The sequence below is a fragment of the Paramormyrops kingsleyae genome, chromosome 8 (genome assembly GCF_048594095.1).
Source record: "Paramormyrops kingsleyae isolate MSU_618 chromosome 8, PKINGS_0.4, whole genome shotgun sequence".
Lineage (NCBI taxonomy): Eukaryota > Metazoa > Chordata > Actinopteri > Osteoglossiformes > Mormyridae > Paramormyrops > Paramormyrops kingsleyae.
The window spans coordinates 21,970,559-21,982,379 of NC_132804.1; the positions used below are offsets into that span (position 1 = coordinate 21,970,559).

The window sequence follows — 11,821 nt, forward strand, 5'->3', positions numbered from 1 at the left end:
CCTATCTTTTTGAAACTTCAACGGAAAGTTTATGTGAACCAAAAACATACTGACGCTGCGGACAGTTGTGGCGTCCAGTAGAATTATGGGGAACCAACATTCGAAAGGGCATCATGATGATAAAGGCAGAGGTGTGAAGATTTCTTTACTGATCAGACGTTATCGCCACATGCAGATGGCTTAGTGCTAAAATACCAGCCAAAGACTCAGGCGTAAGACTTTTGGTAAATATGTCAAACAACGTGTGAAAATGAAACATAAATGAAAAAATTCAGTGGAATTACCCTTTGAAAAGCAGCAACCAACCTCAGTCAGCACAACATATGACAAATAGCCTTGGGGTTCATGTCATGCAGAATGTAATATTCAGATGACTATGATTAACAACTACGAACTGGCAACCCTGCTGTCTCTGACTCACTGGTCAGACATACAGTACTGACAGATATTTTCTTATGAAAGTGCGCTGCATACTTAAGCACGATAAGACAATGTGATGCCAAGTGAGTGACTATAGTTTTCCGTTAATGTAATTTTTCATGACTTCACTCAGTAATAATATGTAGCCATGACATCCTGATCCGTCATAAAAATAAAAAAGGGAAATTAACTGACTCCAGTTTTTAAGAGTTGTCTGCAATCTTGCTAGCACATCTGCATTTCCATTACATAATCTCCTTATAGGAAAATTGGTGTGGAAAATGGATGGATGTTTTCCTGCTATATAAATTCAACAACTTTATCATTATCATACCAGTCTAAAACTTTACAGGCCCCATTTCCATTATGGAACTATATAAGCACGCATTAACCCACGGACTCAGAGTGCAGTTATAAATTCGTCCTTTTGCCCTAGCAAACCGATAAATATTTCACCGTCGTTTCAAAATCGAAATCACCCTTAGTGATTTTGTCCTACAGCCCTACCCGACCAGCTTATACGGGAGGCTGTTCTTGAGACATATGTATCCAGTCTGGAGCGCAACAAAAAAATTAATAAATAACAAGCGAATAAATAAAAGGACGACGAACCGCCTATGACTTTTAATTTGAAGCATATATCTGGCTCTTGACGTCATCGACCATTATTTGAATGTGTCTAAATCAGCAGGCATCCATTCTGCGTTTAACCTGCTGTGGTCTCCGGGTATTTCCATGCGAAAACTAGCACTGGTGCTGTTTACAGTGGGATATATGTTTCGTCTTTCACATAGTAGTCCTGCCATTTTCAGACTTATTTGGCTGACGCTTCCCCACATCGCGAGTTTGGACACTTTTTTGCCAGGTCTACAAGAAACTGTACTTTACGACGTGGGTTCCCCAAACTTTTTAGCACACGATTCACAGAATAACAGGGGCGCGGCCCCCATTTTGCGGGGGGCTGCCTCGGTAGATTTCGAAGACCGGGTGGAGGGGGATCCCCTTCGGTAGGTTTATCGCTGTGGGTTGGTTGCGGTTCCGGTTAGAAATCAGTGGAATTTTTCACGTTTATCCCACTTTGGGAACCCCTGCTTTAGAATATGCTGCACACTTCCGTGACAATGTTGTTATTTATATTCAATGGGTTTTTTTTTTCAGTGTCAGGCTTTCACGCAAAATATTAATGACACTGATACTTTAAAATTTTTAATAAGTTCTTCATTTTGAAAACGTGGCAATATTAATATTAAGCAGGATTGATGTGTAAATGAGTTAAATGACTAATCATTGGTATTTTTACATAGTCAAACAGTGTTATTCGTTTTAGCAATAGGCCTATATCTTGTGGGTGGGAAAAAGATAATCCTGCTATTTCTTGCGACTGTTAAAATAAGCATGTCAGCCAGTACCGACATGTATAGGCAAGAGGTTAACGTGAGTTTCTTCTGAAGTTACTAATTACAGTTCAATACTGTGATGTTACCGCCCAACAAACGTGAACTGTATGAAACAAAATCGGCGCGTTTCAAACATGCTAGACAGGGTAAACGGAAAAGGACCTTTCTGTATGATTATGAAAAGGAATGCCGTTTTTCTTATCAAATGGCTCACTCATGGGAGGACTGTAGATGTAAGATAACCAAAATTTTTCCCAACGTAAAACTGCAGCTTGAGATAGTTCAACGGTTTCCAGCTAATGTTCAGACTGAGGTTCCTATGTAAAGTAGTGCTGTTAAGCAATGGTGTTGCAATAACTATTTGTCATGCAGCGTTTTAAATATTACAGCAAATTGCACTGCCAAAAATATAAACGTTATTATTAATGTAGTCTGGTGATTTATATCTGACAGAATTAAGCCACAGGCATCATCTTAGATTGTATCTGCACAAGTAGTTGTGTTCAGGGCTAGAGTTACCAGAAATGTCTAGTTTCAGGATCAGAATTACACTCGCCATATTATTAATTTAGTATGATAAAACAATACGTAATGCTATAGGCCATATGAAGTTTAATGACATGATTATATTAACATTCTATTAATTTCATCGTGAATATATCTCCTCAGACCTTGGACCATTTTAATATATCACACAAAAGCATAGATTGCACTATGCATATTTTAAATTGTTGCAATAAATTTGTTCCATAGTTACTGCGTTAACGTATGTTAGTCACCATTTCCGCCAGCTCAAATATAAATATGTGGGCGTAAAGTTCAGCTATCTCCTTTTCATGGCTTAACTACCAATTTTATTTATGTGCGTGGTTCCCCCCCCCCGCCCCCCCCATGTTACCTTCGTCTTTAAAACGAAGGCGTGGCTTTTCATTTTAACATGTGGGCGTGGCTTCTCTCACCACCATATTTTAATGTGGCGGCACGCTTTCTCGTTGCTGTCATTTTAATATGGAGGCGTGGCTTCTTGCTGTTGAGCTCCTCGCCATCTCGATCTACGACGGGATAGGACAGGAGGGAACGCCTGGGCAGCATGTAGCCGGGCTTGTTAGGCGGCATATTGTTTCGTTCGCCAAACATTTCTGCATATTAATACCGAAGTAGGAGAGGGTAAACAACGATGTTATTGTGTAGGAGAACGAGCGGTTCGGTGATCCAGCTCATGAACTCTTGCGGAGGACTGCAAGTTGGAAGGAGGGACGTCACCTGGATATTGCATAATCGTACCTTTGCCAGATCAAGGTTTGATTATGGATATTCGCAAAGCCGTGCGGCTGTGTTTTCGCAGCCAAAAAGGAGTGAGATCCTGGACAGCGCATTCAGCACTGAAGCCCGGGCATTCAGTCTTTTTATTCCGGCGCATTTTGTGAAAATGACACCGAAACCTCATCCCGCCGCGACCCTCTTTACAGGTGCTACGGGTAATCGCCGCCTCCAGCCTCCCATTATGACGGGACCCTTGCAAGCCGGGAGGCCCGGCGGACTAAGTGCCGCAGGACCGATTGCGCTCCCGCCAGGGAAGGGACCCTGCGCCCTCCGGTGCCCTGCAACCGGGGTAACACTGAGAGCGTCATCCGCCGCCGCCGCGGAGAAGCGCAAAGAAGGCGTGGAAGGCACCGTTGCAGAAGTAAACGCGGTAAATGTTCATCCCTGCACAAATAAAATAAATCGCACGTAATACAAAAGTCTTCCGAAAGCGTTGCTTTACGCGAATTACGGTAGCTGCGATGGGTCTCCAAATGCAATGCATTTCTCACGGGTATAAGCCCTGTCCCAGTTTGCTAACGGGAAAGGTACGAGTTCAACTGGTGTCGCTCATAGGAAAGACACGTTTTTCTTTTCTTTTTTTTCCGCTCCCCCTATTTTTAAAGTGCGCGTTCACCACGGTCACTGTTTTTTTTTTTTGAGCAAGTAAACAGTCTTTCTGACTCGGTTATGCAAGCGCGCGTCTTGGCCCAGTAGGTGTCGGTTCATGTGATTTTGATGAATCCTTAATATAGACATCCCCGTAGTGTCCCTTAAGCAACAGACCAGAGGATGACTCGTCGAAGCAAATGTCTCCCCGTAAATATCTTGCAGCGCTGTTTCTCGCCGCCTGTCTAGCTCTATTTTGCAAACTGTTTCTTGGTTAGACTTTGCTCCCTCAGATGTAAAGCGGTCGTATTTTGCTATGAATAGCAAGTCTTGGAACATATTTCTTTTTAATTATGCTCTATCGATACCAGTCGATAAACACGCTTTCCCCTAATACCCCAATGCGATGGCCGAGTTTGATTCATAAATTATGGTTTTGTGCGCAAACTATTTTATGTAGTCCGTCGGCATTTAAGAATGTTGCATCCCCCTCAATCACTAAAATGATCTTGAGAAAGTGAAATTTGGCAGAGTTTGCAGACTTATGGTATGTGAGAACGAGGTATGTGCTTTTGCTTTCTGTTGGTCATAGACTTTCTGTAATAAAACGCTTTTTTCCCACGTGCACCATATATATCCCCTGATATATATAATAGATATATATAATCTCCTAGGGTTGTAAATAATTTTCTGTTTTATGTTACTTTACATGTAGTTGCTTAGTTGGCTTAATGGCTTGCTGTTTACCCATTGGACATTTTTACTGGAGATAAGAGATTAGTATAAGTACGTTACAAGAATGCCACAGTACTGCTGCATCCAGCAGCCTTAGAGTTTAAAGGCCAAGCCATTGAGCGCCGTGCCAGCGGCCTGCAGCTGGTTATTTATACCTCTGCCTATTAGCAGTAATGTGGCCCTCAATCCCACAGCTGTTTCTGTCACCGTTAAGTTTTGTGAAGGAACTGTAGTGCCTCTTTTACACACTCTACATTTAATGGTTGGAAGTGGTTAAAAATCAGGCCATTTCCATATATTTATACTTTTTCCGGTACGGACCAGTAGTGGCAGAGACATCCCTGCGAAATTCAACCCTTTTGTCGGGTTTAATGAAACGTATAACAGTACCGTCAAGATGCATGGAGAAACGGAGCCGCGTCAAGTCCACAACCATACCCGAGATCTGCTCTGGTGCTTTTCAGTGGGGGGGACCCTGATGTGCGGAAGGCCCGAGATATTAATAGCCGAAGCCCCTTCCGTTCCCGCCGCAGCCACTTATCGGAGCCCCGGCCCCGAGCTGCAGACTGCGCACAGCGTAAAGGCTGTTATCCGGCACAGCAGCTCCGCTGTTCCTGTACACAGTCTGGCACAGATCCCTTTCGCTGCTCACTCACATGACCCTCCCCGCATCTGTTCGCTGCCTGTTCCTCTCTTGAAAGCAAAAGCCCGCTCTCTGGCTTTCTGTCTATTGTTGCCTCGGCTGGGAATGTCGTCACGGCACGCGCACCCGTGACCAGAGGCACGGCAAAACAAAAACAGCCCCCTCCCCTTATGACAGGGCAGCTATGTCAGACGGCTCAGGCTGCACATAGTAAGCAGCCTTGACCTTTTTTTATCCATAGTGTGGGTGGTCATTGTATTAAGTCTTGTGCTGGTCATGTGCGGGGGGGGGGGGGGGTGTATATTGTCTAGCTTTTTATGAAAACCACCCTTATTAACACCTTAACTCCTGTTAAACGCTCTCCACCTGGCCTACTTTTTAATGGGGTTAGTGAGAATGTCGCTGTCTTGCTGCGAAAGCCCTTCGAGGACACAAACCCCCTTCCTTCCATCTGTTGTTGGTATCCCTCCCAGAACCCAACACCCAAGCTGAAGCCTTCCAATTCTTCATTTGCATTCCATTTGCATGCCGGGGTTGGCATTCCCTTTAGCATTCTGTATTTATCACTGTCTGTTACCATAGATTCTCCCAGCATGTCCTAAGGAGGGCAGTTTCCCAGTAATTGGGACAGTTCTATGCTAAAATCTGCATATTTCATAGCGTACCTTCAGCCTTTATCATGTTTTGGATTAACTCTTTGTAGCAGAGGGTGGCCAAGAGGGCAGGAGTTCGTATTCTGCTGTGCACATTTGCAGACCACACAGCCCGGTCACGATTTAGCTGCGTCATTCATTTAAAATGATGAGGACGGAGTAAAATGTGAACTGCAGGCAGTGTGTTACTTTGACAATGAGAAACCTTTAATGGGTAACTGCAGTGCGGACTAGGAAAAGGTGGACTGAAATCCATAAAAGTGGAGAGCGACTAGATTTTTTTTAAAGGTGACAGCAGGTGGTATTTTGAGCATTAAGCGTAATGTCTCCTGTCTGTCACTCTGTCCACTCACCCATGTCTCCCTTTACAGGCGGCGCCATGACACTTGATTGCTCTTTTTATTTATGTGTCACTCCACATTCTCCGTTGTTGAAGCTTTTATTTTGCTGCCGCTGGTATCAAGCGCTGCTTGTGATGAAGTAAGGCGATTAGCGCGTCGCCAGATTTTGCTGCTAGTCATTACAGCCCAAGGCGCAGACTGTGAATTCTAGGTTAAACACTTCTTTTGATACGCAGGCGTTTTCGCCGGCCTATACTGACATCCTCCCCTTTTGGTATTAGCTATGCATTAATTTTTGATTAGACAGTGCTTTTATCTAGAATGCTTTGCGTTATTTACATTTTAATATTTGGCAAATGCTTCGGTTCAAAGTAACGTGCAACTAGGTTACTAGATCTTTTTGTGTTGTTTATTTGTGCAGTTAACGTGTAACTGGTAGCTCTGAAGTGAGCAAGCTTAAATGCTTCCAAATGCCAGGCCCTCCTTTGTGTAATGTTGCTGCTCTTTATTTTTAATTGTATCTCTATGGTATTTTTCATTATTTTAATTTGCTTAGCTATGGTCTTATTTCATTTTTTTATGTTGCTCATTGTGAAGCACTTTAGCTACAGCACTATAGTTGCTGTTGTAAATGTGCTATATAAATTCATTGCCTTTAATGCATTTCCATTTTTGACCCCCTCCTCCAATCTAGGCGGCTCAGCCTTCGGATGGCCCCCCCAGCCAGGCCCCACAGGAGCTTAGCAAGGCCCAGCAGCTCAAGAAGGTTTTTAAGGAGTACGGAGCAGTGGGGGTGGCATTCCACGTCGGGATTTCGCTTATGTCCCTGGGAATGTGCTACGTGGCCGTTTCCAGGTGGGTGGGGCTTCCCCTGACTCTGCTGAGGCCCAGTGACAGGAGACCTGAATTCACAAAATGAATGGATTATAATTGCACTGTCTACACTGGATAGTGTCACAGCATTATCATGTGGTTTACACTACCAGTGTGCTTTAAGCAGTGATTTATGGGTGATTCATTGGCTGCATTATTATTTTTATATTTAAATTATCGTATAATTACAAACAGTTTATAGATGTACCCTGTTTTCTGCGGCTGTGTATTTGTATGCATGTTTTGTATGTAATTAATTTGTATGATGAATATTGTTTTTAGTTCCACATTATTCAGGGACTCCCATGCTGGCTGAACTATCGAGGTCCCTCTCTGCAGAAAATGTTGTGGTTTATTTGAGGGATAAATCCCTCTCTTGTAGAAGATGAGGTTGGCATCCATGGAAAATGCAAGCGCAGACAAATTCTGGGGGATACATCAGCTATTTAAGTTTAATGAAATGACTTGGGTTGGGACCCAGAAGCTGTTCTGTAGCTGCAGTCACTGGCCGCTTTATTAGGTACACGTACAGCCAGCTGCATATTTCATTGGTGTAATTCTAGAGGAACACTTTGTTCAAGGGCAGTGTAACAAGGCCCCCGGCGGGAGTCATTTTGTGGTTGCACGTCTATGGTCTAAACACATCAAGGTCTGTTTATTTTGGGACTACATTGCCAAGTAAATCCCTTAGTGAGCATTGAATATCAGGTTTTCTTTGGCATGAAATGCAGTAAGAAGAATATAACCTGCCTAATGTTACGCATCTTAATTGTGTGAACCCTGAGAATCCAGTGAATCAGCCAGCCAGATCAAAAATGTTCAGAAATTGACCCTTTGTGAATGAGATCTTCAGCATTGAAGTTCTGTCCCTGATGGTCAGTAGAACATTTACTTGGAAGGTTCGAGGAGTGCAATTTATTTTACACGTGTGTGCACATATATATCCACACACACGAACACGCGCACACTTTCCCACAGCTATTCACACACTGAATCTTGCAGACAGCCTGTAATATGCATGAGCTGCAGGACGCGTGTGGATGCGTAGCTACATACCATAATAATTATAATGATAATAATACAACTGCAGTGTGGTCCACTGTATGATCATAGAGGTTTGGATGAGCTGATGCAAATTACTGCCGCTGCCTGTCGGCTCACGTTTCGTCTGCGTGTCTGGCAGCTTCCGGAATATTCCTGAGTGCCCGATATCACTGCTGCTGCTATTGAATCTAGACCATTTTAAACCACGCCGGTCTGGCCCTGCACTCTACATCCCATTTGTGTTACCGCTTAATTTGTTTCCCATTATCTCTCATTGGCGGTATGGGATGAATGCTAATCTTTGACGGTCCAGGGCGTGTGGCTAATGGTCTTCCCTGTTCAGCTGAATCAGGCAAATCAGCTGTGCAGGCCAGCTAATAACAATTATATTTAAACAGCTAGAGAATACTTTTATCCAAAGCTCTTACAGTGTGTTTCAGATATATTCATGTGCAGGCCTGACGATGAAGAAGAGGAGAAACTAGTTAAAGAAGTTGCATTAGACGGCCAGTAATGAACTTTTAATAAAATTACTTAAGTGGTAATCTAAAGGCTTTTATTTTCTGGCTTAAAAGAGGAAAATAACACTAAAGTGGTACTTGAAGGGGACAAGAATGTTCTTTTAAAGGTGGAACTGGAGGGTCACCCGGAATTCAGAGGAGGCAGTAGTAAACAGGGATTGCATCCAAGTATTTTAACAGCTGAATGTGCTTATTTTTGCCCATTTGCCTGCTTGGCATTCAGAAGAACGCCATCTGGTGTTTACTGCATGAACAGTTCACACTGAGCAGCAGTTGCTCTACATATTTGGAGGACTTGTCACTTTAATACAGCTTGCACTGTTGTTTTGAAATGTGTAAACAGTTGTTTTAAAACAGTCTTCGATTAAATTTTATTTAGCGAACTGGGTAAACAAAGCTGTAAAACAGATGGGGATTGAGACCTCTTAATGCTCTAAGGGAGAGGAATGATTAGTCTGGCCTTCTGATCCTGACTTTACATGTGTGTGTGTGTGTTTGCAGTGGGATCGACGTGACAGCCCTGTTTTACAAGCTGGGCTTCTCAGAGGCAGTGGTCCAGTCCAAGGTCGCCGCGGGAACGAGCACGTTCGTTTTGGCATACGCCGTGCACAAGCTCTTTGTGCCGGTGCGCATCAGCATCACACTGGTGTCTGTGCCGCTCATCGTGCGCTATTTCCGGAAGGTGGGCCTCTTCAAGCCGCCCGCCTCCAGCCCCCGATAGATCCGCCCGCTGGCCTGCTCTCCTGGCAGTCGGGTCCTGGTGCCTTGCCGCCATCGCACCCTGTCACCTGCAAGTCTGTACTCAGGGTGTCTTATTTTCACGATTCACTACGGCAGGTTTGGTATCTGTGCTTGTGACAGGAGTGACATTTCTACCCCCTCTTTCCCCCAGTCCACTGGCAGCATAAATGCCTTTTTTTTATAAATGTGTGAGTCCCTAATGCTTTCGAGGAAAAATGTGAAAAAGCACTAAGCTACATGTATAGATAATTTAAAGGATATAGACTTTAAGACTCTTTAGTAAACAACGGAGAACTGACTCTGTAGCTGAAAGAGGTCCGTTTGCCTTCTGTGTGGTCATGCTTACATGAGACACTTGACTCAGAGACTTTTTTTAACAAGACAATGTTAGATAGCTGACAATGTTTATGATGGGGTTGCCCTCTGTCTAAGGGCGAGAAACTTACCACATCCTTAAGGAGTAGGCGGAGTCTGACACTAACATTCTGCAAAGCTCCCTGGTTTGTTTTTGTTGTGTCATTGAATTATTCAAGTTTCTTTAATTTCTCAGTAAAACAATCTGATTGTACTTTTAAAAAAAATTATTTATGAGTTAGAAAGGAAAAGTATAACAGGCCACAGTGACCAAACATTCAGGACCTTAGCAATGACCAAATCAGATTGCAGGAGAGGGGCTCTGGTGCTCAGATATGGAGCAGGGAGAGGCTCCTGTATGTGATTCTGACTTAATATTTTCAAAGACTTCAGGGCTGTTGTGTTAAAATGTTTAATTCATGCACTGGGTTTAACTGGTTGAATGAACCAGGAAATTATCAAACCTTGGCTCTTAATTGTTTAGTTAGGAACTAACCATTTCTGAGAGAAAATTCAGTACATCTGAAATAAAAAAAGGAATTTACAAATGTTTGTCATCTTGGCTTTTTTTTTTCCAGCAAGAAAATATGTTCTCAGAAACCAAATGGTGAGCTACGCAGTTGGCGCATTCGCTAACGAGCACGGTAATCGTTTACGAAGGAAGGGCAAGCAAAGTGGCAGCACCTGTCTCTGTATCTGAGTCATGTGACATGAGCGAGGTTTCTCAGGAAAACGCCGAAAAAGAAAGTGCTTTCTCGCCCCGTTCCTCTGCTATCTTGAGCTACGAGTCCCTTCTGATGGCTGCCAGCGGTGGCCAAGGTCAGTGGAGCTGTACACACGATCTTCGAGCAGACGCCAGGCCTGAATCTGTGACCATGAAGCCCCGCCCATCTAAGACCTTGTCTGCAGATTTGAAGGCTTTATTTAGCTAGCTGCTTCTGCCTTATGCAGTCATGGTTATGGCGCTGCATTTGCATGTAAGAAATAACCACCGTTTGCAGTATGAAGCCACTTTTAAAAACTTTACTGCTACTTGGCCCTTAATATTAATTTTTTTTGTGACTGGAGTTCAGCAAAACCTTGACTAGTAGCTGACTAATGGCAAGCAGCTCACCTGACTGGACACTAAAATGAATTCTGTGGTACACAACCTACCAGCTCTATGTGGACTGTGTGATGACTGAATTTTTTTGTTATATGTGCATAAATGTTTTGTTTTCAGTCCAGATAAGTTCAGTGTTTTATCGATGCAATTCCTAACAAGTTTTTCGATATACCCAAGTAAATATCACACCTGTGACATCCACAGACAAATTACCACAAGCTCATTTTGTTTTTGTATGCATTGGTTTTTCTAACCAGTAATACAAGATATTTGCTGTTTAAAATGTTGTGGCACAACAACATATCATGAAATTCTACAAAATGACATGGAAACTTGCTGCAGAGAACCCTACAATCTGATTTCAAGAAAATAAAACAACATGGGTCCCTCATACTGTCCTACAAAAGTGAGTTGGTGTCTCTAGTTTGCCCTTCAAACATGAATATGTGCCTTGCGATGGACATTCATCAAGACATCCATGCCATCTTGGGTGCCCCTGCCTTGTACCCAGTACTTCCTAGGCTAGACTTCATACTTACACTGACCCCATACTGGAAAAGTGGTCAAAGAGGGCAGTTGGATGTAGCTAATTCCATAGCCATGTAATGGGTCTCAGCCCACTAAAAACAAGAAAGTTCTGATCCTTAGTCTGCATGCTACGTGGAAAAACTGTTTATCACTCACTGACTCAGCACATCTAGAAGTTTTTTGTCACATTGTCAGTAGATCTTGTGTAGCAGATTATACATGTCCCAATGCCTGTATGTGGGGAAGGAAATTTACCCCTTAGACTGAACACTATGCTTAGCAGTGGTCTGCAAAAGGACACACCCTGTACTTGTCGTTCAGTCTCCAGTACTGCCAGGAAAGGAATTCTGACCCCTGTCACCCGCACAGTTGCTTTCAATGAAAGCATTATTTTCAGGTCATCATTGCTCTGACCCCTTCTTCCTTATTTGTTTTGTGCCATCTTTCAACAGAACCCATGCAGTTGTCCTTCTGCTTCCAAGTTAGTAGATCCTTCCTGCATTGCAAGATTCCCAAATCGTAATACAACAAAGCATTCCCAAACCATTACATCGC

General features: G+C 43.3%; 1 protein-coding gene across 1 annotated transcript; it reads left to right on the plus strand.

Moving 5' to 3' along the window:
• Positions 1–2,814: 2,814 nt before the first annotated feature.
• fam210b (family with sequence similarity 210 member B) lies at positions 2,815–10,181 on the plus strand. Its single transcript, XM_023795438.2, has 3 exons — positions 2,815–3,510; positions 6,795–6,955; positions 9,040–10,181. The coding sequence occupies exons 1-3, from the start codon at positions 2,995–2,997 to the stop codon at positions 9,257–9,259; spliced, it is 897 nt and encodes a 298-aa protein (XP_023651206.1). The 5' UTR covers positions 2,815–2,994; the 3' UTR covers positions 9,260–10,181.
• The last annotated feature ends 1,640 nt before the right edge of the window (positions 10,182–11,821 follow it).